General features: G+C 43.8%; 1 protein-coding gene across 1 annotated transcript in view; it reads left to right on the top strand.

Moving 5' to 3' along the window:
* Positions 1-4,223: 4,223 nt before the first annotated feature.
* SAMD5 (sterile alpha motif domain containing 5) overlaps positions 4,224-26,746 on the top strand; it is a 52,019-nt gene continuing 29,496 nt past the window's right edge. Inside the window, exon 1 of the mRNA XM_045066258.1 lies at positions 4,224-4,941. Coding sequence (XP_044922193.1) covers positions 4,486-4,941 — 456 coding nt within the window. The 5' untranslated portion in view covers positions 4,224-4,485. The remainder of the gene's footprint in view (positions 4,942-26,746) is intronic.

The following is a 26,746-nucleotide window of genomic DNA, read 5'->3' as shown; positions in this document are numbered from 1 at the left end:
CAAGCTACAGAGTTTGAGCAAAGTGGAAAAGCTGTTTCTTGATATTTGGAATTTAAAACATGAATATAATTATCATTAATTTATTACACTGAGAGTATCAATGGGCATTTTGCCAGTGTTATTACCAGCACAAAACAATTCTAAAGTGGTGCCTAAAAAGAAACTTTTTCCACAACCTACTTTTCCTTTGATTTTCATTAGGCAAGAAGTTCTTTCTGCAGTAAATAAATGAATAAATAAATAAATCTGGCTCCAAACATATTAAATAATAAACAGCATGATAAATGTTGCATAAATTTTTATGTAAGAAAAAAAAACCTCTAATAAAGCAATACCACTCAGAAGTACTTGTAAAATTATAGGTACTTGACAGTGCGTGTTGAGTAAATTAATTTGTTCTAAGGCTATGCCTAGGAGCATAATAGCCACTTGTTTTTATAAGTACATTTTTGTCTGGATATGAAATATAGTTCAATTTTAGATTTTGGTTAATGTTATGATTCATAGAATTTAGATAATTAAAGATATTAGAAAATATCACCTTTGTAATCTTTCTAATTCATGAATGAATATATAAAAAACTATCTATTTATCCTTTACATATTTAAAATGCTGAAACCTCTCCAGTTCCAATTAATGAAGAAACCCCTTCTCTTTTTCCTTCAGTGACTGGCACTGGAATGCCAACCTAATAAACATTTGATGAGTAAATGGATGGTTTTGACAGAAGCCAGGCACTTACAGAAAAAAATGAGGTAATAGGGCAACCTTGCGGGGAACATATGAGGAAACAGATCCTGCTCTTGTCCTGGTTCTGTCATGGGCTAGCTGTGTGATCTTAGGTAAACAACTTGACCCTCTTGAGCTCTGATCTCTTCCGTGTAAATGTGGATGTCTGAGATAATCTTGAAGGGCCTCCTACTTTTCAAACCCTAGTTCGAAATCTTAAAATTAGCCAATCATTCTTGCCAGTTTGACCTTTGACTTTAGCCATAGGTAGAGACACATTTAGGCTATAAAACCTCAGCATTTGAAATCACATTAGTAGCCTCTAGAACTAACTCTGTTTAGGTTCACTGGGCTACGGCAAGCAGTAGAAAGACAGGAGCCTGGGTGGCTCTGTAGGTTAAGGGTTTGCCTTCAGCTCAGGTCATGATCTCGGGGTCTTGGGATCCAGTCCCACACTGGGCTTTCTACTCAGCAGGGAGTCTGCTTCTTTTTTTTTTCTGTGAGCTCCCTCTCTTTCTCAATAAACAAATAAAGTCTTGGGGAAAGAAAAAAGACAGAAGCCTGAGGGTTCACACATAAAAGATGTGAGCAAGTGTAGGAGACAATAGAAGTAGAAGGATATCTACAGAAAGCATCATAGTTCACAAATCTCCAGATAGCAGGTTTTCTCTAGAGGTAACAGTAAGTTTTATTTATGTCTGATTAGCAACTGATTAATTTATAAAAGGTTTCCCTTCCGAAGAGAGCACTAGAATGCTTTATTTCCTAATTGGATGGTGACTTTACCTATAAATAAAAGAGAATCACTGCTGCTTATTGGGGAGACAGTTTGACATGGCAAGTTTGTTCTTGTCTCCGTCCTGATTTACTGTATGACCTTGGGCCAGTCATTTATCTTCCTCCAAACCAGTTTCACTAATTATAAAATGGAAATAAAAATACTTGCTGCCTTCACAGAGGATTAATGAGACAAGGTGAATGTCTAAGCTCCCTGGGGGAAAGGCTGTATATAAGTAAGCAGATAACGGCTAAGCAGAAGTGCAGGGCTTTCCACAAAACTTGGGAAAGGAAAAAGTCCACAATGATAAAACCCCGGAGCTTTAAGTTTCCTAGTCTACAAGAAAGGGGGCTCTCCTCTTAGAAATGGTCCAATTTTTCCTCCAGCATACCCTGGAGCCTGGGAAGGTCAGTTGCCAGGAGACAGGGGCTGAGTTTATTCCTCCAGAGTTCTAACCCTTTCTCCTTCGTGAACAGTGACCTCCTGGGAGGCAAATTAGTGTTATTCTTTCTCAATTTCTTCTTCTGTAAAATACCCGTTATAATACTTAGTCACAGACAAGGAGACGCAAGCATGGATGCCTGACATACAGTGAGTTCTAAATAATTATCTCCTAGGTCTTCAGCAGCATAAATTCAAACTGCTAAAATATTTTCCTCCTAAAAATCAAAGTCTCTGATGAAAGAGAGTTGGGGAATAAAGGTAGACGTGATGTAACATTTGTGATTTGAAAGAGGCTCAGGGAACTAATATAAAGCTTTGATTCAGCTCATTTATGCTGAATAAAACGTGTTTGGACAACGCCTTAAAATTCGCGTGTGCGACCGCAAGGGGGCACTGTGAGTCTGCTTTGGCGTTGGAGAGGCCACAGCAGCGCGGGGCCGAAAGGGCTGGACGCTTCTAGCATCCCAGCACCCTGGAGAAACACACCCCCTAGTTCGGGCTCCGGAAGGCGTGGCCTTGATGACCCAGCGCGGGGTGGGGGCTGACAGTTCTACGCTCGGGTCCCCCTCTGACTCCGCAACAGGTTTCTTCCTGGCAGGTTCTTCGTGGCGGTTAGCGTTCCTAATGTGGGATCCGCTAGTGCCTGAGCTTGGGAACCCAGACACCCTTCCTCTACCACCCCCAAACTGTGGGGAACATCTGGGGTGTGCCTCTGCGTCGGGTGTAGGCAAAAGAGTCAAAGCTGTCTTTTGGTTTTTTAAGAGATCTGTGTCCGTAAAGGGGTTAAGCTCTTCTGATTCAGGAAAAGAGGACCTCCTCTCCCTAAAACAAAACAAATCAAACAAACAAACAAAAAGCCAAAGCGCGGTTTTGGAAAGGACTCTGAAATCACCAGTTGTCCGTCTCCAAGGTCCGGGCCCCCGAATGGCACTCCCCACCGGGATTCCTTCAGGGACAGCGCCCAGTTTAGGTCCTGAAACACCTCAGGTGCGAAGTCGAATGGCCCTTCTGCGAAAAGAAGACAGTGAACTTGCCCCACCGAGTACCTGCACCAAAATGATCTTAGCCCCAGAGGTCAGATGATTAAGGAAATTAAGGCGATGCACTCTATCTGTTCCACCTGCCGCTCGGGTCCCCACGCCCAGGCGTTTGCCCAGGCAGCAGCAAGACAGGCGAATTGGGTTGATTCTGTTCCCTAGAGAGAAAGTGCCGCGGGCGGAGATGTCCGAGCGTCTCTAAAGCGAGGGGATGGTAGCGTGTCAATGTCCCCGCGATCCCGGGCGGGAGGAATGAGCTCTTCCCCCCAAGCTCCAGGACCGAGCGCCTGGAAGCGACCCTGGGGACAGCTGCCCGGGGAGCTCGGGCAGAATTCACTGTGGGCGGACCGGACTGGAAGCACAGTGGAAACTAGGGTCAAAGAACCTGGCAGATAGTACGGGGGTGGGGGAGCGGAATGCGCCTGCCTAGGGGAAAGTACGACCCATCCCAAACTTTCGCAGACTCGGGGGGCCGAGGAAGGGCGAGCCAGGTAGAAGCACCAGCTTCTTCCGCCGCCCCGCGCTCCCAGCTGCAGTGAGAAGGGGCGGCACGCAGCGCGGGCTGGACGCGGGCGGCCCCCTGGTCGCGCCCACCCGCCGGGCTAACGTGCCACCGCGCGGGGCTCTGGGCTGGCGTCCACGGAAGAAACCAGACCGCTCCCGCCTGCGCGCCGGCTCCGAGGAAGGGGCGTGTAGCTCGGCTTGGGCGAGGAGGAGGGAAACTTGGCCTCGCAGCCTCGCCCGACGAGGTCGGGCGGCGGGGACCTGCCCTTGGGCGGCGGGCTAGCCCGCCGGCTGAAGTCGGGGAGGCTCGAGAAGAAGTGAGCGCAGAGCCGTCCACGAGCTAGAGAAATCGGCTTAAAAAGAAATGTACAAAGCGATCCAAGGCCGCTGCGGGAGTCCGGCAGCTTAGAAGCCACCCCCCGCGCACCAGGAGGACGGCAGCGACTCGCCCTCCCGAAGACGAGGCGCTCCTGGGCGGCCGCGGGTCTGCGCGGAGGAGCCGCCTCCCCAGCGTGGGGCGCGCATTCAGACGCCGGCGGCGGCCAGAAGCCGAGATGCGGCGCGGGGCTCCCGGCCGGTCCCGGGCCAGCAAAGTCGGGGGCGGCCCCGCGCGCCGCTGACCCCGCGCGAGTCCGAGGGCTGTGCCGGCCCCGCCCGCCTCCGCCCCCTCCCGCGCCCGCCGCGCGCCCCTCCCCGCGGCGGCAGCGGCGGCGGCGGCGCATCCAGGGGCGGCGCGGAGCGGCTCGCCCAGCCGCCAGAGCCTGCGAGCTCCAGGCTGCTTGGGGAATTCACTTTGCCGCTTGGACGCTTCTCCATTCTAGGGCTTCTCCTGGTGGCTCTCCGGTTTCGACGCTCCCCTTTTCCTTTGGACGGAAAACTTCGCTGCTGTTTCTTTTTCCCCTTGGAGGACAGGATTAAAAGTTCCCAGAACTGGTGCCGCCCGTGCCGCTCGGGCGCTGGAACAGCTCTTGTCCGTGGGGTTCCAGTGCCACCATGTGCACCAACATAGTTTACGAGTGGCTGAAAGCACTGCAGCTCCCGCAGTACGCCGAGTCCTTCGTGGATAACGGCTACGATGATCTGGAGGTGTGCAAGCAGATCGGGGACCCGGACCTGGACGCCATCGGGGTGCTGGCGCCCGCGCACCGCCGCCGCATCCTGGAGGCCGTGCGCCGGCTGCGGGAGCAGGACGCCGCCGCCGCCGGCCTCTACTTCACGCTGGAGCCGCAGCCGCCGCCCGCGCCGCCCGCTGTCGCCGTCCCCACCGGCCGCCGGGGGGAGCCGTGCGGCGGCCCGACCCCGGGCCCCCGCGGGGACTCCCGCGGCCAGACGGCCGCCCCCCGCAGCAGGGAGCTGGTGAGCTACCCCAAACTGAAGCTGAAGATCATGATCAGGGATAAGCTCGTCCGCGACGGCATCCACCTGAGCAAGCCTCCGTACTCCCGCAAGGTAAGGAGGCGCCGCCCGGACCACGCGGGGCGCGCGGCGGGAGGGGACACGGCCCAGCCGCTGCAGCCCATTCCAGGTGACGACGGGGAGGCAAGGATGCTTGGGGTACTTGGGATCTTGTCTCTTTCTGTGTTCGCTCTTTATGCTTTCTTTCCTGGTGTCACCAGCGGCTGGTAAGGCAAGATCCCAGGAGTCAGTTCTAAACTAGGACCAAGACTCGGGTTAATGTCTGGTGCTCTACTGTGGAGAACTGGACGAGCGGCCCTACTCCAGGAGCAAAGGGCAACTCCGGATCCCGCCCCCCCCCCCGCCTCCCCCGTAGTAGTGCTTAGGTCTGAAGGGTACTGAAACGGTTAGCACTACAGGCTTCCCTTTTTGAGAAACTTCCAAAGGGAAATTGGCCAAGTCTTAAGAGTGGGAAATCAGACCCTGTCGTTATCGGTTCCATACAGTCGAATGCCTTCACTGCTGCAAATTTGAAAAGTGAACCACTGACATGGACATTCTGGGGGAAGAGTTAAGTGTCAGTCCACTTGGGGTAGTTTCTTCAACTTAAGTACAGGGAGGGAATCCGTGCTAAAGACATTGGACATAATGGGGCCAGTGAGGAGGTACTGCTGAGCTCTTTGCTGGGTCACCAGTTTAATTTACTATTAATCTAGATGAGCTGAAGAAGGCACAACTCTTAGTTCTAGAAAGTCTGAGTGGACTTCCCTTTGGGAGGAGAGAGCACAGCCCAAGGAAGTGAGATTTTCTGTGGCCAGTGAGGAATTCCTGGGGAGGAATCACAGGGAAAGAACTGGGAGTTTATGGAAGCTACTGAAATATGGACTTAGGCGTAGAATAATTAAGTAACAGAAAGTCTTATTTTCATACAAGAGCTGTCCCTCCAGATAAGTGTGTAGGCTTCTGGAGTCATCCAAGTAGAGGGTCCTACCTTGAAAGGGAGAACTAGGTAGCACAGGTAATCCCCAAGCCTGCTTGGGGTTTCCCAGGCAAAGCTGCCCCTCAGCTGGAAATCATATAGAGAAGCCCAGAGGGAAAAGGTGGGGAAGAAGCTACAGCTGGGGGCGGGGGGGGGGGGGAACAGCTGTGAACACAGCACCTGAACAGGAAAATTCGGATTATCGAAATGTTTTGTGCTCATCTTAGTCCTCTGAGTTGCTTTATATTCTTAATTCATGGTCAGAACGTCTGGATTTAAGGAAGGGCAAGTGGAAACTTTCTAAAAAGTGGTTAAGGTAGATATGAATGAAGGGTTTAATATTGTCCATACGTTATCTTGCAAGAAAGGTAAGCACTTCAGACACCATGCTCGGGAGTATAAATTTGTTTTTATAAAAATAAATAGGGCAGGTCTGAAGGACAGTTTGCCTCAAGTTAAACACATATTTCAGTTACCCACTCTGTGTTACTGATGTGGGGCCCAAACGGGAAGACAGAGGAAAGCACACTTTTCCCAAGCAGGCAGCGTTAGTTATGTCTGGTGTGGATAGGCGGGCTGGGTCATTCGTATAAGGCTCATTCCTGGAGATAGCAGGTCAGAGGAGTTCAGCCCAGTCACACTCTTGTGATTTGCTTCCCAGGAAGTGAATTGGGTGTGAGCTGAGAAAATGTGAGCACGTGGGCACACAGCAAGGGCGCAGGTCGACGTCTGGACAGAAGGGGCTATAGAGAGTAAGGTGTGTCCCTAGGGCTTGCTTATTTTTCGGGACCAGAGCTGTGATCGGGCAAGGGGGCAGAGCAGAGGGTAGGCTGGGAGCGGAGAGTGGTGTTCAGGAAGTATCACGTTTTGGTTCTGATACTTAAAAACACAGGCATCGATAGCAAACTTCAGAAGCTGAGAAAGATTCTTGTACGGACATGAAATGTGTGGGTGTAGGCTTCGGACTGTACCCGACTGCCTAGATCAGTGTGTGATATGGTAGTGCGTTTGAGCAAGTGTGATTTACACAAGAAGATTTCACCTTGTGTCATAATACTGTTTTCTTTCTGTGTAAATGATTACTTCAGTCAATTTCTATATGAATCCTAGAACAATGTTCGATAATAAAGATACACCTAATTCACTTCCTGTACACACTTAATTCTGGGTCTTGAACAGATGAAAGAATAGAGTGAGGGCAGAAGTAGTTTCGTACCTCCATTGGTATTCTGCCCGTGAATAAAAAAAAAAAAAAAAAAAAGATGGCAAATTAAATTGTAAAAAAAAGAAAAACAAAGTTCTATTCCTGTAGTTTTCTATATCTGCTATAAGAAAAACCCAATTTGTTTCAAGAAAAACAGAGAATAGGAACTGAAATACAAGTACTGTATCTCAAACTGAGGGTTCGGTTGTACAGCGCCAGACCACGTTGGTCATTCTGAATTTGTTGCTTATATGTGCATTGCCTCTAAAGTTTCAGGTTTTAAATTATTTGAGAATTGTCTTCTGATGCAGCTTGTTTCTGTGTAGATAGTGCCAGGACTTTTCTTTAAAATGTGATCCACATTATATATCTCTGGGTTGCTTGGCTCTGTCATGATCGGAATGTGTAGCTGTTCATTATGTGCATTTAGGATTCTGCTTACTTGAGCGAGCCTCACTTCGCCTTTATAGTCATTTGAATCATCAGTCCCTGTGGGGTGTGTGTGTGTGTGTGTGTGTGTGTGTGAGACTATTGGATGGCTTGAAAGTGGGTTTATACCCTGGATGGTCAAGGCAGGAATAGCAAATCTTTATAGAGGAGAGTAAATTGAGGAGTTTTCCTAAGAATGACCAGAAAGGGCTTTAGGACTATAGAATTTGCTTCAGGAAGAGTTAAGGTTTGGGCTGTTGTGCTGCTGGCCTGGCCTCATGTTACCAGGTGCCGCCACTGTCCCCTCTTAGGTGAGTTGCAGTGTAAGTAAAAGGTAAGTTTCTCTTTGTTTTCCAAAGACAGTAATTAAAATCTAAGTTCAAAGTAAGTACTCCTTTGTTTTTCCAAAGAAAGTAATTAAAATGTAAGTTCAAAGTAAGTTCCCCTTTGTTTTCCAAAGCAAGTCTGCAGCTTTGGAAAAGCAGGAGCCTTGAAAGAACTCTGCTTGAAATCAAAAAGCAGTAGACAAGTCCCTTTTCTATCCTGTGTATAGCTTCTGTGACTGCTGTGATTGCTGCCTTAGTAGGATGGGGATATGTTTTCATAGGGTAGGAATTAGATAGAGCTCTGTGCATATGATCTCAGTTCTTCACCAGGCTTCCCTCAAGGCTCTAGGTTGCTGTGCTTGGCAGGATGCAGAAGCCCCGCCCTCACAGAACTTGGGGTGTAGCAGGGAAGACCTACAGTGGAATGAGCAGTCATGCTAAAGTGTGATGATTACTTCTGTGGGGAGTGCATGATGCTGTGGGCAGGTGCATCTAACTTCATTTACAGTGAGGTGGGTCGGAGCAGGCTTTCCAGAACTGGCATTTAGTCAGAGAACCGAAGGTTAGGAAAGTGTGGCCCTAGAAAGAGCAGGGTTCTAAGACAGAACAGTATGTGCAAAGGCCAGGAAGGCAGGAAGTTGAGTGGGCAACAGGAATTGAAGGGAACTCAGTCTGCCTGGACCAAGAATGCTTGGAGGGAAAGGCAAGAGTTGGAAAGACACTCAGTGGCTGGTCCTGGATGGCCTTGACCTCCTGTTTAGGAATTTGGAGTGTATCTTGAGAGGGAGCTGTTGGTGGATCCTGAGCAGAGGCAGGGTGAATAGTTAGGTTTTGGAGAGTCCAGGGAGATTTACAGGTGGCCTGGACTGGGGGAGTGAGTTGGGGAGGAGCAGTGGAGGTAATTGAGAGGTGGAATGGACAGAACTTGATGACGGTTTGGATGCCAGGGCTGTGAGGGGAAAGCTCGGGGTGACATGCAGATTTCTGCCTTAGGATTGCAATGCTATTCCCTGACGAGGTAGAGGACCCGAAAGAAGATCACATTTGGGGAGAAAGATGTTGCCTCTGGACTATGTTCACTCTCTTAGAAATCCACTTATGTTCCACCTGTTTGTCCTCCCCGGAACGCCTAGCAACCACTGATCTTTCTCCTGTTCTGACAGTTTTGTCTTTCCTGGAACATCCACGGTTGGAAGCATACAGTATGTAGTTCTTTCCCTTGGTAATATGCACTTACTGGTCCTGTGTGTCTCCTTCTGGCTCAGCGGCTCATTTCTCTGAGTCTGAATAGCATCCCATTCTCTGGATGTACCATGACAACCTTCTAATGAAGTCTGGCTGAGAATACGGACCTAAGACTAAGACTAAGTCAAGAGAAGGGTTTTGCGGAGTTACTTTTTTGAAGGATGAGAGGAGCTCAACACTCCTCTTTGAGTGTTGGTGACAGAGAGCCAGAGACAGGGAGATGTCCCACAGGCCAAGGTCTTGGAGGAGGTGGGAGGGAGTCGCGCCCAAAGCACTAGAAGGAGGTGGATTTGCTTCTAGGCAAGGCGGATTTGCTTATATTAGGAAGGAGCAGAGGAAGGATGGCTGAGGTGGGGTGACATTGAGGAGCACTGGTGTGTCTCTCTGACTATCTGATACCAGTGAGGGGGGAGGTGGAGGGATTAGAGGTATATGGAGAAGGTTGTGTTCATATACAAATATTGGCTGCTATGATCTGGTGCGTGTGGCTATGCTTAAGCATAAACATGGAGCAGTAGTGCTTCTAGGATATACGTAAGCCCATGTATATAGACGGTGTCCTTGTCGTTCTGGTGTACAGGGTGCAGGCGGCAGGCTACGTGTGAGGCTGTATCAAGCCCTGGGCCGTGTGGCAGTGCCGGGCAACGTGGTGAGGTAGGTGGGAATACTGCGGGGCTCTAAAGGCGTTCTGTTTACTAGCAGACTTGGAAAAGCAGAAAGCAGGTCTTCAGGCAGATAGCGGATGGGGCAGGCTTCTCCACTTCTTCACATGAAACGTATCTCTTTGGCATGCATTACCCGTTAACACTGTTTGAGTTAGTATAACCTTATTTAATAATGCCGTAAGAGCGTTAGGCTTCATTCCCACCTCCGCATGAATCTAATTACATAACAGGACTCCCGTGGTAATAGGTCTGTTAATGGGTGTTTGGGGAACAGGACCCAGGATGAAGGAATATGGAGACAGAGGTGGCACGAGGGCTTCTGTGTCTGTGCCAAGGTGAGGATATAGAAATGTGTAGAAAGACAGAAGCTGGGGAAGAAAACTTTGGAGTTTTGCCTTGGGTCCTGGCAGAGCTGAAATGACAAAATATATTCCTCCCCCAGAATTCCTCTGCCTTCATGATGTTGTCGGGGACAGAAGGGAAGCTGGAAAAGTTCAGTTCTCCCAACTCAAATCAATATCCTCAAGTATCCTCAGCCTGGGCAAATGAAGATCCTTCTAGGCTTTTGTGGTTCTTAGTCCCTCATTGGAACATGGTGAAAAGGAAGGGCCCGGAAGGAGGCGGCTTTCCTCACGCTGTTTGTAGTTGACTTTTTAAAGAGTTTCTAACATTCGGACTCTAAGCCATCCGTCTGCCTGTCTGCAACCCTCAGGAATGCCGAGCACCCTGTTCCCATGTTGGTTCAAGGTCCCCAGAGTCCCCAGGTGAAATTGGAAACCAGCCCCTGTCCACAGAGAGACCAGAGAGAAAGGCAGACCAGGCCGGGTCGGCAGCTGGCAGGTTTGATAAACAAGGAACTGACGTGAGAGGCTTGTCTGGGGCAGATGCACCGTGAGGAGCTCTCTGGAGGTCCTGGACCTGCCAGCCAGAATCTTATTTATTTATTTATTTATTTATGTATTTATTTTTGATCTTGCTGATCTTTTTTTTTTAAATTGTGTTATGTTAGTCATTGTACAGTACATCATTAATTTTTGATGTAGTGTTTCACAATTCAGTGTTTGCCTGTAACACCCAGTGCTCCGTGCAATCCATGCCCTCCTTAATACCCATCACAGGGCTCACCTGTACCCCCACACTCCTCCCCTCTAAAACCCTCAGTTTGTTTCCTGGAGTCCACAGTCTCATGGTTCATCTCCCACTCTGATGTCCACCCCCTTCATTTTTCCCTTCCTTCTACTAATGTCCTCCATGCTATTCCTTATGTTCCACAAATAAATGAAACCATGTGGTAACTGACTTTCTCTGCTTGACTTATTTCACTCAGCATAATCTCCTCCAGTCCCATCCATGTTGATGCAAAAGTTGGGTATTCATCCTTTTTGAGGGCTGAGTAATATTCCATTACATATAGGGACCACATCTTCTTTATCCATTCATCTGTTGAAAGGCATCTCAGCTTTTTCCACAGTTTGGCCATTGTGGATATTGCCTCTATGAACATTGGGGTACATATGGCCCTTCTTTTCTTTGGGGTAAATACCCAGTAGTGCAATTACCAGCTCATAGGGCAGCTCTATTTTTAACTATTTGAGGAACCTCCACATTGTTTTCCAAAGTGACTGCACCAACTTGCATTCCCACCAACAGTGTAAGAGGGTTCCCCTTTCTCCACAACTTCTCCTAACATTTGTTGTTTCTTGCCTTGTCAATTTTTTGCCATTCTAACTGGTGAAAGTGGTATCTCAGTGTGGTTTTGGTTTGTATTTCCCTGATGACTAGTGATGTTGAACATTTTTTTGTATGTCTGTTAGCCATTTGTATGTCTCCTTTGGAGAAGTGTCTGTTCATGTCTTTGGCCCATTTTTTGATGTGATTTTCTGTTTTGTGTGTGTTGGGTTTGAGGAGTTTTTTTTATAGACCTTGGATATCAGCCCTTTGTCTGTGGTGTCATTTTTGAATATCTTCTCCTTCTGTGGGTTGCCTCTTTGTTTGGTTGACTATTTCCTTTGCTGTGCAGAAGCTTTTGATCTTAATGAAGTCCCAAAAGTTCATTTTCACTTATGCTTCCCCTGCTCTTGAGCCGTATCTTGAAAGTAGTTGCTGTGGCCTCCAGAATCTTAAAGGTCTCTAGAGAGGGTTTAACCGGGTATAGTCCCGTATGTCATTCAGATGATCTCAATACCGCATTATGCTCTCAAAGCTGTGTTCTTGAAGTGCCTCTCAGCATGGGAACAGTGGGAGTAATACTCATTCTAAAGATGGGGAGGAGGTGAGGAGACTCCGATGGCTGGGGTCCAGCTCTTGGGTCCACTTGTGGTCATGTTCCCTCACTGACCTTCCTCAACAGGTAGGCCCTGGGTTATCACAGTGAACTGGGCCAACAAATGAGACAGATGAACTGGACAGACATGGTTCTTTCTTATAGCTATGGATGTACTTGTGGGGGGCCTAACCCAGTATCTGATGTGTGGGAAGAGTGCCATATAAAAGTTGAATGTGGGACATGAAGGCGATCTGGCTGCAACATGTCACTCCATTGATCTCCAGGGTTGGTTTGACTGCTCTGGATGGCTGGGTGGGTGTCCTCTTCCCCCTCACTGCTCTGCAGGCCTCCCTCCTAAAGCCGCCAGCACTTGGCCAAGAGAACTATCTTCCTTGATATAGGGGGACCGTTCTTTGATCAAGGGTATACAAAATGTTGCGTTCCCCTGATACAACCTCCAAACAAGCTCTCAAGGTCCATTTGTAGGTGAACATAGGGTAGTTCAAGCTCCTAAGATGCCAAACGCATCCAGATGAGGCCCTGTGCAAGGCAGACTGCCCTTGGAAACAAACAAAATGGTTGAATATTGTTTCTATAAATGCCGAGGGTGGTGAATTTTGCATTTGTGTTTGTTGTAAGTATTTAAAAAAAAGACCAACTTCCATCAAAACTTGAAGATTATCAGTGATGAAATTTAAAATCAAAGTATGTTTATTCATTAAGTATTTTCGAAGAACTGGGAATGAAAATGCTAGTTGGGCAGGTTATTTAAAAAGCAAACCTCTGAGGGCACATGGATGGCTCAATCAGTTAAGCGGCTGCTTTCAGTCCAGGTCATGGTCCCACAGTCCTGGGATGGAGGCCCGAGTAGGGGAGTAGGGTTCTCTGCTCAGCAGGGAATCTGTTCCTCCCTCCTGCTCAAGTTTGCTCTCTCTCCCTCCCCCTTTCTCTCTGTCAAATAAATAACTAAGTAAAATCTTAAAGGGGGCGGGGGGAAGCAGACTTCTGAAGCAGGGCCATGACTGCAGAATTTAAGAAGGTGCTCATCATCAGGGCGTGCAAGTCTGGACCCTGCTTGTGGGCCTGCTGCCCTTAAGGAAATAAATCTGTCATTGTGAAATACCAGGTATTTGCGGGCGTTGCCGGCAGCCCTCCAATCACATGCGGGCAGTCACCTCCCATGCTTCAGACCCCTCTGCAGCAGCAGTGGGCTGTGGGCCCAAACGTGCCAAGCTGCCCCACGGGCCCGCATGCTTTCGGTGCATTATGGCTGCTCGGGGAGCTCCTCCAGGTGGGAGAGCTCTGTACATCGGACAGGTCCTCTTTGCCGACACTGTGCTGCAGTGGTGAAGAGCCCAGGCTCCGGAACAGACTATGGGGTCCGGTCCCAGCTCTGCTTCGTGCTCGGGCACTTGAGCCCCTCTGCAGAAAGTGGACAATGCTAGGGACTGCTTTAGGAGGGCCTTATGGGAGTGAGATGAACTGAGGACTTGCCAGGCTATAATTTGTATCAGATCCCGGGGGTTGCTGTCATCAAGTACCACAAAGTAGGTCTATAGAACAACAGAAACGTATTCTCTCAGAGTTCTGGAGGCTACAAATTCAAAGCCAAGGTTTGGTAGAATCTTGCTCCAAAATCCCAAGGGTCTGTGCTGCGATTTACTTATAGGGGCCACCAAAACCTGCAAAGGCCATCTCTGTATCTGCAATTGCCACTTCAAGCACCCCGGGGTCTGCTGGGGCAGATGGTCCAGGATGTGGCAGCACGGCTGTTACTAGAGCCTTCTCTGGTTCCAGCCGCACTCAAAGCCAGCAGCTTTCCTAGTGTCTCAGTCAGTGGGCTGCAGTAGTGCATCCCAATGAGGGATAGGGTGCCTCCAAAGTCCAAAGAGGCGCGTTTAGGCCTTGTGCCTCATATTTGGTTTTGGGGGTTGGGCAGATGCAACAACTTATCCTCACTTAAGAAAGGATATCTCAGTATGCCCCCCGCCAAGGGCCTCTGAAAGTTTCATCCAGGTAGGAGGCCCCTCAGTTTGTGTCAGACGTCTCAACTTCTGACATGCAAATCTTACAATTAATTCTAGAGTAGTGGCGACTTCTTGTTGCCAGGTCAAAGCAGCATACTGTCGTCAATGTAATGGACCAGTGGAAGGGAAAGGTGACCAAGAACCCTGCGAACTAAATTGTGGCATAGGCTGGAGACTTTATACACCCGCTGGAGGTAGGACAGAGAAGGTAGACTGCTGGCCTTGCTTGGTACGTACTGAGATACTGAGAAAGTAGCAGGTTACTGGCCGGATGCGTAACCTGGCTCATGGTAAGTGCTCACCTGAGTTAGCTTCTGTACGCCAGATGTAACCTTGCTCAGGTGGTTTAGCTTCCATCCTAGTGGTCTTACATCAGCTGTGTATAGAAAATCCATTGGCTCAGGTTTCATTCCTGATGATAGGTGTGTTTGATAATTAATCGGGACAGATTTTTTTTTAAGATTTTACTTATTTATTTGACAGAGAGAGAGAGAGCACACAAGCAGGGGGAGCGGCAGAGGGAGAGGGAGAAGCAGGCCCCTTGCTGAGCAGGGAGCCCGATGCAGAGCTCAATCCCAGGGTCCTGGGATCATGACTGAGCCGAAAGCAGATGCTTAACCGACTGAGTCTAAACCCAGGTACCCTAATCAGTGGCAGATTTTTATTACAAATGATGCCTAGTCATTTATTGCCTGAGGATACAATAATAAAAATAATTTTTTTTAAAATAAAAAATAAATAAAAATATACACATTTCAGAATTTAGACATTCAAAATTAGATTATAATCTCCAAATCAGTCACCTGGTAGAACACAAGATTTCCGTTACTCAAAACCTTTCTGAAGGTCTAGTGCCTGTAGAGCACTTTTTAGAACATGGTCGGTGGGTGCAAGCCTTCATTCTTCTGAGGAGGATCTGGTTTGGGGTACACACCTAAAGTGCTTTGGAATCAAATCTGAGAGTTGTGTCAATAAAATATGGAATGGAAGACAGAATCTGAAAAAAATGAATTTTTTTTTTGGTATGACTTCTAAAGTGGTTTTAAATTTTCTGATATTTATAATTCTTTTCCTACTTTTGAATTCTTAAAAATATGCTCTTACTGTGTATCCATGTCATAAGTATGGAATACCTCAACAAAACACAAGTCAATTCCCTACATATCTGCGAAGAGCAAGACATTAGTTATGGACTCTCCCAACAGATAATTAGTGTAAAGATGCTTATGGTCCTATAGGGGAGAAGTTAAGTAAACTGTGCATAGACATGAGTAAACTGCAGCACTCTCTCAGTTAATCTCCATTTGGGTAGTCTCTTGGTGTTCTTACAGCTTTTCCTTTGCTTGTCCTGCTGCTTTCTATTTATTTATTTATTTATTTAAGTTTTTTTGTTTTTTAAAGATTTTATTTATTTATTTGACAGAGATCACAGTAGGCAGAGAGGCAGGCAGAGAGAGAGGGGGAAGCAGGCTCCCTGCTGAGCAGAGAGCCCGATGCGGGGCTGGATCCCGGGACGCTGGGATCATGACCTGAGCCGAAGGCAGAGGCTTTAGCCCACTGAGCCACCCAGGTGCCCCAGTCCTGCTGTTTTTAGAAAGCTTTTCTGTACCCTGTCATCTCAAGTCTTAACAGAAGTCAGAGTTCTCATTTCCCCTCTCACTCTTGCGTGCAAAAAAAGATGCTTAAGGCAGGGATACCAGGGTTAAGAATGTCCTCCTGGGCACGCCTGGGTGTCTCTGTCGGTTAAGCATCTGCCTTCGGCTCAGGTCATGATCCCGGGGTCCTGGAATGGAGTCGCACATCGGGTTCCAAGCTCAGGAGGAGTTTGCTTCTCCCTCTGCCTTCCGTACCCCCTGCTTATGCTCTCTCTCTCTGAAAAATAAATAAATAAAATCATTAAAAAAAAAAAAAGAAAGAAAGCCCTCATGAACCTTATATGTGATCTTAGGCTGTCGCCTAAGGTATACTATGACAAAGAAAGAAGAGTTAAGTTTTAAAAATGTCATTCTTTTTAGATTTTTTAGAATGCTCAGATTTCAGTTCACTGGAAGTTTGTTCTGAAATGAATTTTCTTGAAAGTAAGGTAAGTCAAATGATGTAGACTTGACCCGGGCTGGTCGTCGAAATAGAGAAGGGTATCCTAAGGTATTTGGAAGAACATTGCCTATAGTAAGGGAAAATTCCCCAAGAACCGTGATAGGAATAGTCCCTTGAGGTTATGGCCTGTTAGAGTTAGAGGCAGCATTGAGCCCTTGGCTTATTATTGCTACTCTCTGAATTTGAGTTGATGGTTTTTTAACAGTTATTTTCTAAGTTTTATGAAAAAATTGGTATTTCAGATCAACTGCCGATTCAGACTTGGGAGGCCTGAGAAGAGTAAGGAGGAAATTCTCCTTTTCAGTCAATGCAAAAACTATTAAGGGTAAATAATTGTGGATCATGCCAAAAGGCATTAAGGATACAATCTGTCTTACATAGAGACTAAGTGACATCTAATAGTTTAAAGAGATTTCATTACTGCTGCTAATTGAAATAAATGGTCTGATGAGTTCCAAAAACCTTACTGTTAGGTTTCCATAAAGTTATAAATGCAAACAGAATAAGACCTACTTCATTTGAAACATGTCTGAAAGACAAGGAAAACAACTGATATGCATTTTTTGTTTACCCAAATCATAACAAACAGTAATTCCAAGTTTTAAGATGTTTTCCCTAGAACTCCCAGAACTCTATAATAAGACTAGAAGGATACCTACTGTATTTGACACAGAGTGTATAATTTTAATACCCACCCCTAGAGACAAAATTATTTTAAGTAGTGGCCATGAGATAAAATAAAACAAATACTTTATTTCTTCTTTAGTTTTAAAGCAATTGACAATTAAAATAAGGAGTACATTTTGATTTTAAAGTATTCGAACCTTACAGTAAACGTATTATCTATGACATAACATTTGCACTTAACCAAACTAAAGTATTATACTTGATAGTTCGTGCTGTCTCACTGTTTTTGAATTTTCAACACATATTAAAAACTCGAATGGCCGCAAAAGAATAATAAAATTGAAGTCCTTCAAATTTTGTTTCTTTGTTTTTTTGCAAAGCATGGTTCTTTTCATTGTTGATTTCAAACTTACCATTTACTTTGGGGATATATAATTGTACTATAAGAAAGATTTGACAATTTTCACAAACATATTCTAGGAAAGGACTCTTGTAAACCAAGTCTGTGGGTTGGTGCCAACTGTGTAACCAAGAGTTCTCTGAACTAACTCTCATGCAGAACATAGCGCTTATTAAAAGGACAGGTAAGGGGTGCCTGGGTGGCTCAGTTGGTTAATTGTCTGCCTTTGGCTCAGGTCATGATCCCAGGGTCCTGGGATCGAGCCCTGCATCGAGCTCTCTGCTCAGCAGGGAGCCTGCTCCCCCACCACCACCCTGCCTGAGCCTGTCTCTCTGCCTACTAGTGATCTCTGTCAAATAAATAAATAAAATCTTAAAAAAAAAAGTAAAAATAAAAATAAAAGGACAGGTAATAACAAGATGCTAATTAGAAGTGAATGTACATACCATTAAAACTCAGCAGTAAGGAACTGCAGCATTTACAGTTTTGACCAAAGATTTTTTAGGGAGCAGTGTTTACCACTCATATTGTTTAGAATTGTCTGGAGGGCATGTTTATAATTAAAAGATTTATTTTGTTTTGGGGGACCTCCTTACTGTCTGCAACTGGGGTGAGCTCTTTCCTATGCCCTGCCCTGGAAGACGTAAGGAAATATGATCATTTTATTTTAAGAGAAGCTATTTCTTCTGTAAAGTGGTGCTGGTGTCTCTCTCACAGGGTTGTAGAATGAATGAAATGGGATCATTTCTATCAAGTTATTTTGTAAGTTTTAAAACAACTTCTATAGATTTAGGGTGTTCTTATTGATAGGGGATATGTCTTTATGTTATCAAAACTTTGAAAATATTTCTTTTTTTTTCTTTGAAGATTTTATTTATTTATTTGACAGACAGAGATCACAAGTAGGCAGAGAGGCAGGCAGAGAGAGAAGAGGAAGGAGGCTCCCTGCTGAGCAGAGAGTCCGATGCAGGACTCAATCCCAGGACCCTGAGATCATGACCTGGACTGAAGGCAGAAGCTTTAACCCACTGAGTCACCCAGGTGCCCCTTGAAAACATTTCTGACTGAAAATCAATCATACTGAATTGAGACTACTTGGAGAACACTGAAGCAGATCTAGAAGAAACTAAAAATGGTCTACATTACAATGTCTAATGCTACAATGTATTTTTTAAAAAATAATTTAGATATAAGAATATTTGTTTTGTACATGGGCACAAATCTCATAGTACCCTGTTAGTGAATGAGGGGAAGGCTGTTCCTATGTTTCAGGTATCATTTGAAAAATGGTTTTAGTACAAGACATAGTCTGTCTTAGTTTAGCACCATAATTTAATCATTTCTTATTGGGTTGAAACCTTACCCATATTATTATTGATTATTATAATTTTTTATCATTTAAAAATGTCATATTTGAGAAATAATATTTCATCATTCTTTGAATTAGATTTCTTAGATTACCAGGTTACAAAATTTCATATTTGTGGCTTTTAATATTTATAATTATGTGTTGTCTGTTCATGGTGCTTACCTGTTTTCTTCTGTTGTCTCAGACTACTCCCAGTTGCTTTGCAAGAGCTCTTTATATATTAAAGAAAATAATCATGATTACATAGAGGTTGCAGAGACTTTTCCCAAATTATAATTACCTTATAATTTTATGGGTTTTTTTTTGTATGCACCAAATTTAAAAACTCATATATAGTCTACCTTATCAATAATTTTAGCAATTTCTTTCAGACTGGAGGAATAAAAAAGTGTGAACTCAGAATTGAGTTTGAATTATTTTTTACCATTTACTTGGACAACTTATTTAATCTTTCTAAACCTGAGTTGTCTCATCTATAAAATGAGTATAATATTACCTACTTCTTAATCTTATGATTATTATGTTCTTCTCAGGATGAAGACCTTATCTTAAATTGTTAGTTCACATCCTTACCAATCTGTCGAGGCTAAATATTCTTTTTTAATTTCAAAAAGCTCTTTAAATCCTCATAACAGATATAATTTGTTTGCCTGCTATCACCATCAAGAATATTTGGTCAATTTATCATTAGCTTTTTAGGTTTTCCTTTTTTTAAAATAGAGAAATATAGTTAATTCTATTTTTATGATCATTTTTATCCTTATAAATCCCTTTCTTGAGTACAAAATCAGTTCATAATTGCCTTTTTCTCCTATTATTCTTTTGTTGTTTATTTCATTTCTGCACTGAGCTCTCTCACCCACCTGAAATTTATTTTGGCCCATGACATAGGGCAGAGAGCTCTAATGTTCTACATAATCATTCTTAGATGACTGTTATATCTTGTGCTTTTCAGGAATTCCAGCTTTCTGCGTTCTTGCCATACTCCAAAATTTAACGGAGATGCTGCAAGTATTTTGCTATTATTCTGCCCCAGGTTATCAGTCTAAGATACTCCTTATGGTGTTAAAAATTCATCTTCATTTTTTCTAATTGGGTGGAAATTTTTACTGGGAATGGATATCTGATTCTAGTAAATATCTTTTCAACAACTTAAAGTAATGGAGACCGTTTTTCTTACTGGGCTTAATGTCGCCATGCAGTATTGCCTTAAGAGATTTCCTTTTGGGGTGCCTGGGTGGCTCAGTGGGTTGAGCCTCTGCTTTAGGGTCAGGTCATGATCTCAGGGTCCTGGGATTGAGCCCTGCGTCGCATGGGGCTCTCTGCTCAGCAGGGAGCCTGCTTCCCCCTCTCTCTGCCTGCCTTTCTGCCTGCTTGTGATCTCTTTGTCAAATCAATCAATCAATCAATCAATCTTAAAAAAAAAACACCAAAAAATAAGAGAGAGAGAGTGATTCCCTATGAGTATACCATCCTTCCATTGCTAGGAAGATGAAGCAAATCAGGAAGCGATGTCTCCTGTAGCATCCAGAGTTTGAGAGGAGGGACATATCCTCTTATCCCAGTTTATTCTGACATTGTTTTACATTTTATATCTTTTTTCTCACGCACAGTGGTTGACATTTACCTTCAGTTTGGTAACCCCTCTGACAGTAATTGTCATGACATTATTACAGTTGACTCTGTGCCCGGAGCTTTGTGGGAGCTGTGGTCCCCCGCTACATAAGCACAGGAGGCGGCCGCAGTGGGGAGACATGGTGGGATGAGCACTGCAGCCTTGTGGTTCAGAAGGTCACAGCCCTGTAGTTGTGGGTAGCTACTTTGTCTTCTGGTTTGGGCAGGCATTTTGTATATGAACCACAGGGTAGAGACTTTGAGGAGGGTGGGGGGTGGGGTTTAACTCAAATCCCTATTGATTTTACTGTTTCTGAAGAGTTTTCCCTCTTGTCTACTCACTGGCGCCCCCACCCTGCCCCAAGGCACCTGCTCCCTTCCCCCCCACCTCCCCACCCCCACCGCACCAGGCCTTTTAGCGGAAAATACAAACGAAGGCTGCTTGCCAGATGCCATGTGAAATTGAAAACCTTATAAAAGAAATTGATGCGGCATTCGTTTTAATTTGAGTCTTTGACTTTACGTAGGAACAACAGCTCCGTGTGGAAAAAAAATACAATGGAAAGATGCAATAGGAAATACTGTCCTTGATTTCATTTAAACATTCCTTGACAGGTCAAATAGAAAGGTTTTTTTAAAAGGTCATTGAAGCAAGAATTAACAGTGGGGTACAGACAGGACCTCTATCAGGTGCTGAATTCAGCTGGGTTTGCAGAAGTGGCTGCACCCAGCGCTTCCCAAGCTAGCCATCAATCTCGAAATAAAGATAGAGCCACTTTAAAGTAACCATGTATCAACACAGAATGGAACACTGCTACGTTATGAACCGCTCCTCTGGGAAATTCTTGATTGACAAAAGTAGTGCTGCATTAAGTAGTAGCAATATTTTCATGGCCAGAAAGTAATAAAGCTATAGATAATCTTTATGAAGAAAAAATATTTTCCATAAAGAACTGCCACACAATCTCAAGACTTGCCTCCTACGGTACCCTGCTCAGGTGAAAAGTAGCTCTAGCTAAATGTGAAAGAAAAAAAACTGATAATTTGAGAAGTTGTTAATTGCATGCAAGGTTGGTGTTCTAGTCAGTGTCATATATAAGGCAGCTCAAGAAAAGATGATATTGGGTGCTATCTGGGATCGCACAAATCCACTGTCTCTCTGGCTTGATTAGGCTTATATAGTGGGAGAAAATTCAAGATATGCATGATGCTTCCATTAGAGATTAAAGTTGTGCCAGAGGGTCTGCAAAGCAATTTTACTCTTTTGAGATCTACTTCATTACAGAGAGGTTTGGAGAGCTGGAGGTGGGTCGGGGGCATTAACTTGGAGTTTTATTGCGGTGTCATTTTAAATCAGAGTTTTACTGCCACTTCTTGGCACAGCAGTTTGGACCAGTGTATAATATGACCCCTTGTATTGATATACTTATCTTGAAAATGGTGGCGAACCAAATCTTCTGATGTTTTTCTGATCATTTATTAAAACATTGGGATAGTAAATGCTTGGACTCTTGAGCCATATTAGTCCCTCTCTCTGACAGGAAGTACAACATTCTTTTCCACCCCCCATATTGCTCTTTTGGGATGAACATGCTAAATTATATTAAAAATGTTTTGTGAGGAAAGAGGGAGAGCAATGTTCTTTTGGAAGCAGGCAGACTGAAAATGCAAGAGCTCCTGGGGCAGTGAACTCAATCATACTCCAAAAACCTTGTCATTGTGCTTTGAGTTCATTAATTACAAAAATTAGATTTATTCTTAATCCAGCCATATAGTCATTAGTTATGGATATTTTGATTCTACTCTTCACATCTGGAGGGGACCTCTCTTCTTACTTGACCCTCCTCCCTCATTCTCCCCATGGAGTTTAGAAAGCTAAAATATAGTCTTCCATGCTAACTTACTTGTTCGGTCAGACTTCCCCAAGTTAGGATAAGCTTCTTGCTGTTGGTAACTTTTTCAGATAGAACATAAGGAAACAGCTTTGAAATACCCAGATAATAATAATAACTGATCATGGTCAGTATTTATGATTTGTTGAGTGCTTTACCATAGCATTTCATTCAGTCCTCATTACAGCCCCCTATAGTCATGTTTTCGTCATCCCTGATTTCTAGGTGGGAAAATGAGGCCTAAAGAGCTTATGTAACTTGTCCAAACTCACACGGTTAGCGCATCTTATCTGGGAACCAGGTGTACTGACCTAGAGCCCATGCTCATTATCACTGGGCCATTCTGACTCCAACCTTGCTTTGGGGATTTGGCAGCTGTTTTTCAGTTGCTAAAAAACAGCTGTGGGGTAAGGAGTGGGTATATCTTGAGATTTTTCAATTACTTTTTATTTTTTGTAAAAATTTTATTTATGTACTTGAGAGAGAGTGAGAAGGAGAGCATGAGAGGGGAGAAGGTCAGAGAGAGAAACAGACTCCCCACTGAGCAGGGAATCCAATGTGGGACTCGATCCCGGGACTCCATCATCATGACCCAAGGCGAAGGCAGTAGCTTAACCAACTGAGCCACCCAGGTGTCCAAGATTTTTTATTTTTTTAAAACTTAATAACACTGTATTTAGTGTAGATCTCAAAGACATTATGCTAGAATGAATCCATGTTTTATATACCACTTAAAGAGAATTCCTTCATTCTTTCAACATGTATTACAAATAATCAACAGAAGGAAACTGGAAAGGTCGTATGTAGATTAAATCACACCAATTTGGGGGAAGAAAGTTCCTGTTAAGCTTGAGCATTGAGTGTCTTGTCCTGTCTTCTGTTACACGATGACCGAGTGATCGGCAACCATCAGCTGTGTGTGATTGCTGCTGTGTATGAACAAATATTGGTTCTCTTTGGTTCAGCTCTTCAGGAGTTTTTGCCATTTTAATGTCTCTGCTAAATCTGTACCTTGGAATTTTAGTTTAAATAACTTCTTAATATCTAAGGCTTGCTTTCTTTTAGATAGAGGGGAGAATAATATAGGAATCAGGCATTTAACTGAGCTGTTCTTTTCTTACACAGAATGCTTCTAGAAGCTAATTGGAGTTGCTTCCTTAGCCTCCAGCAGTTTTTCAGTACTCATAATGGCATATTTGGAGTTTGAGGTAAGATTTAGAAACAGTTGAAAGTCATTTTGGTAGATGAGATAGCTCGTGTGTAGTCCTGTTTTTAGTACTACATTGCAAACAATCAAATAAAAATAAAACAAAAATGTGGTTACAAAGTGATAAGGCTGCTTTTCTTAGAAATGGGCATTCCCAGGGGGAAATGGTTCATTAATATTTTGATCATGTAGGTGGTTTCACTGTTGTAATAAGCATAGTCTCCCAAAAAAAGTACTTTCAGAGATACTTTTTTGGGCAAATAAGTCTCGATTTGTTTGCTTAAAAAAAAAAAACAACTACTTAACCCTCTGTAATAAATATCCCCTTTGAATAATGGTCTTATTTTGCTATTAAAATTAAGAATAAATATTTGAAATTCAGTGGCTAGCAGTTACAAACCCAGGAAACACATTCCCTTCTAGGCCTTAATTGTGAGAGGGGGAGTAAGCCTGTTCTGAAGAATTAATTGCCATGTTGTACAGTTTCAGTAAGGTGGAGGCCCATGTTACATCTATGAGCATACTGTGGGTTTTAGTGGAACTGTGTCTACAATATCTTCAGATCATCTGAGAAAATTCACATGCTGAATAGTGGCTTTATTATGTTGGGAAGAAAGGAAAGGGGAGTTTCAAAATAATGAGAAAGTACTTGGTTATCCTGTTATGTTCTATAGAATCAGTAATTACTACAGGATCATTGTTTTAAATGATCTTGAACTCTATAATTCTCCTTTAACACAGGGTGTAGAAAGCCTTAAGAAGACATTTTTCCCACTTTAATCTTGAGAAAAGGATGGATGACCTATAATATCTTGCGTTTTTTCATCCCATCAAAGACCTGAGGTCTAAAAGGATGCAGGTGACCTAAATTCCAAGGAGAGGAGGAACACATCATTGTTTTGTCTTTGGCAGAGCCCAGGAGAGGGAGGGTTAGTTAACAAAAATAAGGAAAACAACTAAAATTTTTGTGAATTTTTAAAGGCCAAGTATGGGTTGGCATGATCATTTCAAATTTTCAGGAACCCCAGACGTAGAAGGTCTGTATCCACTTGTTGGCTCTTGACCACAGGCCTCCATTAGATGCTTATGAGAGAGATTAGAAGTGCAGTAGGAAACCAGAGAGCGCCCCTCAGTGTCACAGACTGACTCGTGATGACAACTACTTTGAGAGGTGGGTAGAGTCTGCTAGTGTCCTGGAACAGTTATCATAGGACATAGAGGTGGTCACACACAGGGGCAGGCAAGAAATCTGCCCAAACACCTAGACTGAGGCAAAGATCAACAGTTATTAGGATAGCTATAGAAAAACATGCTCTTGCTCCCTGCATTGACACTAGATAGATCCCATCTGTACCAGGGGAGGGGTAGGAAATCACTCGTGCCTGAGATCCGAACTGATATACACAGTGATCTGCCATAACTGGGCGGGTTGGGGGGCGTGTTTGAACCCAACACCCACCAACAATGCTGGGTAGAGACTGGCTGTCATTCATGCTTGATGAGGTAAGAATGCTGAGGTAATCTTACTGCTGAAGCTCAGGTCCATGGGGTCTATCAAAGACAGAGGCTGCAGCAGAATAAAGAAAACCTCTCTGACAGGACTATGAGACTTCCATGGAGTAACAATCCAAAGCTGGGGGAAGGACAAGACCCCTGGGAGAGACCCCCCTCTGTGCTAGAAGCATGGAGGGGGAACACTAAAGAAAAACCGTCTGTCACTCCAGGCTTCACACAAAACACGAGGTGGCTGGTAACCCCTGCTTGAGGAATTCATGGCCTTTGCTGAACTGAAGGTTACTATAGCAACTGCAAAATCCAAAGCTCCTCAACTACTTTAATTTTGACACAACCACTCACAAAGACAGCCTGACAGTGCAAGAGATATGTTCATTCCAGAAGTAAATTCAGTTTACCTCAGTCTTGGCTGTTCATTGACCATTATGATCTTTTGCATTTAATTAAAAAATTACAAGACATGCAAAAGAAAAAGGAAAAAAAAAATGACCTACCAAGAGAAAAAGTAGCCCATAGAACAAGACCCAGAAATGGCTAGGATTTAGAAACTACCAGATAGAAACTTAAACAATGGCTATGAATTATAAAGTATATCGGCTTATGTGAGATGTTAATAATAGGGGAACTGGGTGAGGGATTATAAGGGAATCTTCTGTACTGTTTTTTTCAATTAAATCTAAAACTTTTGAAAAATAAAGTCAATTTAAAAATTATATTGTTAAAGGATACATTGAAAATATATTGTTAAGGAAATAAAAGGTCAAGCCAGAGACAGGGAGAAAAACTTTGCTAAAGCACATATCTGATATGAGACTGATAATTAAAATACATAAAGAGCTTTTACAATTTAATAGTAAGAAAAAAAAAAAAACAGGTCCACAGGAAAATGGACAAACATTTGGACCTTCAAAGAAGAGTCATGGATTTCAGTTGTGCACATGACACCCACTATCATTAGTCATTAGAAAAAGTAAATTAAAACCATAATGAGATATCATTAGAATCACTAGATTTAAAAAGCCTGTTAAAACCAAGTACTGTTAAGTATATAAAGCAAGTGGAACTCTCACACATTTCTGGTATGGTTGCAGATGATCCAACAACTTTGGGAAACAGTTTGGGACCTTCTCATAAAGGTGAACATAAATTTACCAGGCAATCGCTCATAGCCGTCTACCCAAGAGATACTAAAACAGATGTCGCTACAAAGTCTTGATGTGTATATCCATAGCAGTTTTGCTTAAAACAGCCCCAAACCAGAAACAACTCAAACCTCCATCTACTTGTGAATGGAAATCATTGTCATATATCCCTCCTATGAAACGCTATTGAGCAAAGAAAAGAGGAACAAATCACTGCTACTTACCTAATGTGGATAAACCTCAAAAGCATTTTGCAAAATGAATGAAGCCAAACACAAAAGAGTACATGGGGTATGAGTCCAGTTGTATGATATTCTCGACTGAAGAATGGGACTGCATAGGGGCAGGTAGAAAATTTTTGAGATGAAAATATTAATATATCCTAATTGTGGTTATGGTTACATGAATCTATACATTTGTCAAAACTCATTGAGCTGTATAGATAAAACCAACAAATTATCATGTACAAATTATATCAACAAACCCATTCAAAATATGGTATGAAACTCTAGAAGAAAATGATTCAGAAAATGATTGAATCGGAATTTTAAAAACTTTGACCATCTTGGATAATGCTGTCATCTTTGAGTGATCTCGAATGAGTTACTTCACGTATTAGTGCTTTATTTTCCTTATCTATAATATGAGATACCAGTCCCACATCTTGGTTTAATTTTTTTGAGAAGATGAATTAAACACAACACATAAAGGGCTTTGAAAAATTTCCAGAATTTGCAAAGTACTCAAATGATGCTCTCCGTGATGATGTTGATGTTGCTTTATCTTCTGTGTGTATGAGCAGGCTGAGATGCTTGAGTTCCGTGAGGTGCAGAAGAACTGAACTAAAAACTTCGA

Source organism: Mustela putorius, unplaced genomic scaffold, assembly GCF_011764305.1.
Source record: "Mustela putorius furo isolate JIRA1106 unplaced genomic scaffold, ASM1176430v1.1 tig00003863_pilon_pilon_pilon, whole genome shotgun sequence".
Classification (NCBI taxonomy): domain Eukaryota; kingdom Metazoa; phylum Chordata; class Mammalia; order Carnivora; family Mustelidae; genus Mustela; species Mustela putorius.
This window is presented reverse-complemented; position numbering and strand designations above follow the sequence as displayed.